The sequence below is a fragment of the Mustela nigripes genome, chromosome 14, assembly GCF_022355385.1.
Source record: "Mustela nigripes isolate SB6536 chromosome 14, MUSNIG.SB6536, whole genome shotgun sequence".
Classification (NCBI taxonomy): domain Eukaryota; kingdom Metazoa; phylum Chordata; class Mammalia; order Carnivora; family Mustelidae; genus Mustela; species Mustela nigripes.
This window is the reverse complement of record NC_081570.1, coordinates 84291233-84297232: the sequence shown is the minus strand read 5'-3', so window position 1 is coordinate 84297232 and position 6000 is coordinate 84291233. Positions and strand designations below refer to the sequence as shown.

Below are 6000 nucleotides of genomic sequence, written 5' to 3'. Positions count from 1 at the left end.
AAAAATGTATACACCAATTTTATAGCATCATTATTCATAATAGTCAAAATTGAAAATAATCTAAATGTCTATCAACGAAAGAATAAACAAATATAATGGATAAACAAAATGTGGTATATCCATACAATGGAATATCTTTGGCCGTTTTAAAAAAAGAATGAAATACTGACAAATGCTACAATATTTGCTGAAGACATCAGCAAATATCATTAAAGATCACATATTATAGGATTCCACTTTTTTTTTTTTAAGATTTATTAATTTATTTATTTGACAGAGAGAGAGAGATCACAAGTGGGCAGAAAGGAAGGAAGAGAGGCAGGGGAAGCAGGCTCCCCACTGAGCAGAAGGCCTGATGTGGGGCTCGATCCCAGGATCCTGAGATCATGATCTGAGCCAAAGGCAGAGGCTCAACCCACTGAGCCACCCAGGCGCCCCTAGGATTCTACTCTTATGAAATAATGAGACTAGGCAAATTTCTAGAGACAGAAAATAGATTAGTGTTTCCTTAGGCCTGGAGATACAGAAGGGGGTGGTGGTTAGAGTGATAGCCAAAATGTATAGGGTTTATTTATTATCTAGATGATAATCTAGAAGCAAAAATAAATAACTATAAACAAGAAATGTCTGCATAAATTACTACATATTCACACCATGGTATATTATAGACCCATTTAAGAAATGTGTTAGAGCTATTCTTGACTTTGAACATTTCCACAAGGCATTGTTGAGTGACGAAATGAGAGGCAAAATAGTATGTATAATAGGGCTTCATTTTTATAAAGCAAATTTTAAAACCGTGGGAGTGTGTGTGTGTGTGTATGTATGCATATGTAAGTCTGTATCAAATACTGTAAGAAGATATAAGGAAAGATACATAGTACTTAACAAAAGTTAACTGTGTGGGTATGCATAGTATGTGTGTGGGATGGCAATCATATGGACAGAAAGGAGGAGGGGGGAGACAAGACATGTAAAATTAAAGAGGAAAAAGAAAGGTATTGTACCTAAATATAAAGCATTATTTAAAAAAATATATAAAGTATTTTTATGTGATTCCCACTTAAATAATTAATGGTCTTAATGGTTACCATTTATCTGGCAGGTATTCTTTCTTTCCGGTTTTATTGAGATATAATTGACATTTAACATTTCTAAGTTTAAGTTGTATAATAATGATTTGATACATGTATTTACTACAGAATGATTATTACAGGGAGATCAGTTAACACTCATCACATAACAACTTTTTTCCTTTGTGAAGAGAACTTTTAAGATCTATTCCCTTAGTAACTAACAAGTATATAATACAGTATTGCTAACACACAGTCATCATGTAGCACACTACATCCCTAGGACTTAAGTAATAACTAGAAGTTTGTAGCTTTTGACCACTGCACCTAATTCCCTCACCCTCTACTTCTGGGTAGGTGTTCTATGTTTACTGTATCATTTTAACAACCTTTGAGTTAAGAGATTACTATCTCCATTGCCTCCAGATAGGGAAAACACAGCTTGGAGTAGTAAAATAGGTTGCATAACAATATGGTTAGGGCCATCCTAATAAAAAGGAAGGATTCTCACCCCAAATTTGTGTTAGATGCCAAGTGTAGTGATGCCAAAAACACCCTTCGAGGGTATGAAAAGGTTTATTACTACATAATGAGGCTTTCTGGGGAGAGTTGGGCTGGCCTCTCAGGCTGTTCTGAAAACAGATTGAGAGAACTGAAGAAGAATGGTTTGGGCTTTTTATGGTGGGTCAGGGGGTGGGTTCCTGCAGGCAGAGAGGGGGCAGATGGTTTGAACCTCATGTCAATGCCAAAGAGGGAGCATTTGGGCTTTCTTACAGCTTGACCAGATGTGGTAGGAGAGGAAGAGAGAAAGTGTGCTTAAAAGCTACCAGCAGCCTAACATCAAAAAATGGAGTCAGATTATCACAAATGGTTTAAAAATTATACATGCCAATATTTATGAAAAACATTTAGCTTTACATCTGCATTTGTGTATCTATTTGTTTTGATTAAAACAAATGTCTAGGTTGTTTTTGTGACACTTATTTAAGGCTAATACCCAAATGATACTTCATGTCCTGCATGTAATATAACGTGCATAGCCAAATACCTCAAACTGTAAAGTCTTGAGAAAGATCTATTTTTCAACAAATTAGCAAATATTAAATAACCAACATATGTAGTTTCTAAATATAGCCATAAGTTAAATATGAAATCACTTTGTATGGCCACTATTACTTGATTACTAGGTTGCGTAGGATTATTAATAACTCAAAGATTAATGTCAATGTATCTGGGTGATTTTTTTCAATTGCGAAAAACAATTACTTTACTCTTACCAAACCAACTTGTGAACAGTTATCATTAATGTTTAATAATAGTAAATTACTTTTTATATATTTACTTCAAGATCCAAATGTCAAAGTGAATAGTATTTTAGAGAAAATTGTGATGAAATAAAGGTAAATTCATAGTATGCTTGGTAACATGCTGAATCCTTATCAGAATCTGCTTCAGAGGCTGGAGCTACTGGTACAAAAAGAACACACCACAGCCAGTCATTTCATATTAAACTTTTTATTAAAAGTTTATGAGTTCATAATATATTTAAAATGACATGTTCCACAAACAAACATTTGGGCAAAAAATTTCTGTATGTACTTATTGGCACACAAATTTAAAATAAAAACTAAGCTAAATATATAGATAGATAGATACAGATGTCTATCTATTTATCGATCTATCTGTATATATCTATCTATCTATTTATCGATCTATCTGTATATATATATATCTTCAAATTCATATCAATTATCTGGAATACCTGAGTTTCAAGCTGTTGGTTTTCCAGATAGTGTGAAACATTTTTCATCCACTTCATAAAGGACAAAACCCATCCAGAAAGAGTAACTTTGGTTAATAGATGCTGTCTCCCAAAGATCACACGGAAGTCCTCAGTGGGCTTCAGGTTTATCTTCAGAGGTTTCTTCCATGTGGAGGTCAGTCTGTGATGCAAGGAAGGATTCCCATGTAGCAAGGCACTGAATAATGGAAATACACCATGAGGAGATCAACAGTAGTTAACTTTCAGCAGTGAAAGGATTAATAAATCCTTATGTATTTGTTCCTAGAGCAGTCTTCCCTGCTCCTCTCTCCCACCAACAAGAATCCTGGTTGTTTTCAATCTCCCACCAGAATCCTTGTTGTTTTCTACAAATTTTAATTTATAATGAGGGATACTATTGATAATAAGAGGAAAACAAAAGGTTAAAAAAATGAGTATGAATTATTTTGCTAAAATAATCCCATATTACCCCACTGTCAGGAAAGGAAACTGCTAAATTATGGATGAAAAGATGAACCATTTGGATCTGAGGAGGCAGGCGTTAAGCATCTACACAGGGAAGTGGGGATATAAGCATGCATCTATCAGATTTGAATCCTACTACAAGTTTGAGTTTGGGCAAGCTGATGAATCTTTATTATAGTTTCTCCAGCTATAAAATTACATTAATGAAAATACTGAACCACTAGGGCAAATGTAAAAAATCAAAGTTCCGTAATCTGTATAAATCCCTATGCAGAATGCTTAGCGCAAAGTAAAAATTAGCAGTTACTGTATTATGATGGTCTCTTGGGACTAGGTGGTGAAACTTGGTCATTCATGTGCCACAGGAGATGAAAAAGGATCAGACGAGACTGAAGGTGGTGGGGACACGCCAACAGGAATGTGGCCACCTTTGTGATACTGCCTAGTGCTGACCTGCCTAGGCCGAGTCTCAGTTATCTGTATGAAGCTTATCCACAGCATAATTTTAATAGTTTGCACATATTTAGGGTTCTTCTAAAACCTACTCTAACATATATTCAGTATAAGCTAATATTGATTAGGAAAGAAATCATGGGGTTTTTTTGCAAATGTGGATAGATTGCTATATACAAATACATATATATCTTTTTTATATATAATACACTGAAGTTGGACTGATTAACACTGGCTTACTTCTCTAAACTACTTTCATATCACTTCTTTATCCTCTAATCCTTTTATAGCTTTAATATGTCCATATCTGACAAGTACTAAGTGACAACCAGCAATTTGCCAAACACAGTACAAACTCAAAATTTTAAACCTCCCAGGGGCACCTGGGTGGCTCAGTCAGTTAAGCCACTGCCTTCGGCTCAGGTCATGATCTCAGGGTCTTGGGATCGAGTCCTGCATTGGGCTCTCTGCTCAGCAGGAAGCCTGCTTCCCTCTTTCTCTCTCTGCCTAACTCTCTGCCTACTTGTGATCTCTCTCTGTCAAATAAATAAATAAAATCTTTAAAAAAAGATTGTTTTTAAGCTTCCCAAATTATAAGTGTTCCAGAGAGTATGGACTTATGAACTTATGTGTGTGTGTGCGTGTATGTGTATGCACACACATACACATATATGTACACCCATATGCATATATGTGTGTATATACAACAGTTTTTCAAACTGAAGATTTAGAATATGGGAAACATTTTGCCAAACAAGGTTTTTATAAAGGGTATATGCAGTGATTTGATTCTGAGATAGTTTGAAGAGGAAATGAATAATAAGGCTAGAAAATTATATATTTGCATGAGAACAGTAGAAAATACTGTGGAAGACTTAATTGCCAAATTTAAAAAAAACTGACTAAATTACTGGGTAAAATGTTGAGTATTTATTTTGTGATATATGTATTTTGAAAGTCAGGCTTGGTATAATATAGGTCTCATAAGAATAAGTCTATCAAGACTTTAAGGGATATTTTTGATTTAAAAATTTTAGCGTACTGGAAGCCAAGTATAAGCCATGAAGCATAATATCAGCTACTGTGATGAATCAGTTCTGGGGTTTACCTTTATTCTTTAGTAAGTTACTAACTCTCTGATTTTCTACTTTGCGTGTACAATGACAGTATCTACCTCATTGGGATGAAGAAATAACAAACTAAAATAGGGGGAAGGAAGGAGAGGTCAGGGAATAGAGAGAAAGCCAGGCAGCTATGACAGGGGCCACCTGGCAGGCAGAGGGGCCTCCTCTGGCATGGTGCTGGAGAAGGAGGAGATGTCCTCACATCTAAATGCTTATACCCATGAGAAGGCATTAAAGATAAATACCTCGCATTCGATCTTTCTTTCAACTTTTAGATCTATGTCTTTTATAAACACCCAAACTATACATAATTTGAGACGTAGGGGTTGACATAAAATATCTATTCACTCAACAAATATGTTTGAGTTCTTACTAATATCAGGCACTACGGTAGGTTCTGGGGCACAATCCTTGATCTCATAAAAATTGTGATTTAGCAAAGGGACATAAGTAAGCAACTATAATCAACTTCAGGGTCTATGAAGTTGCAGGGTATGATGAAAATAAATATCAGTGGGATCTAAATCAGACTAGAATGAGTTAATGCATGTTTCCTAGTAGGAGTAAGCCCGTAAACCTCTGTTCATATCTGTAGAAGGGCAATGTAAGGAGTCCACTGGTTAAGTGCTTGGGCTTAGGACTTCTGTTGCTAGCCAAAATGGTGTAGTAAGGCCTAGATTTACTCTTCTGCTAAAAAAGTATAGATGATAGATAGATAGATAGATAGATAGATAAAAAAAAAATATGAAATGACAGTTTTTAAGACCCTGAACATCAGGCAACAAAGGACAGCGGTCCTTGAGAGACATGATAAAAACAATCTGAGCTCTATGATTACCCTACGGTTATGGGCAGAACTGTGTCCCCAAAACTCATTTGTTGAAGCACATTCCAAGATACTTCAAAATTCATCTGTCGAAAACAGGATCATAGGGGAAGAGAGAAAAAATAAAACAAGATGAAACAAGAGAGGGAGGAAAAGCACAAGAGACCTTTAATCACAGGAAACAAACTGCAGGTTGCTGGAGAGGAGGGGAGTGGGGGGATGGGATCACTGGGTGATGGACATTAAGGAGGGCACGGGAAGTAATGAACATTGGGT

General features: G+C 35.7%; 1 protein-coding gene across 1 annotated transcript in view; it reads right to left on the bottom strand.

Annotated features, from left to right (window-relative positions):
- Positions 1 to 2569: 2569 nt before the first annotated feature.
- Positions 2570 to 6000, bottom strand: part of SNX7 (sorting nexin 7) — a 110188-nt gene continuing 106757 nt past the window's right edge. The window contains exon 9 of the mRNA XM_059375489.1: positions 2570 to 3052. Within this exon, the coding sequence (XP_059231472.1) occupies positions 2966 to 3052 (87 nt within the window). The 3' untranslated portion in view covers positions 2570 to 2965. The remainder of the gene's footprint in view (positions 3053 to 6000) is intronic.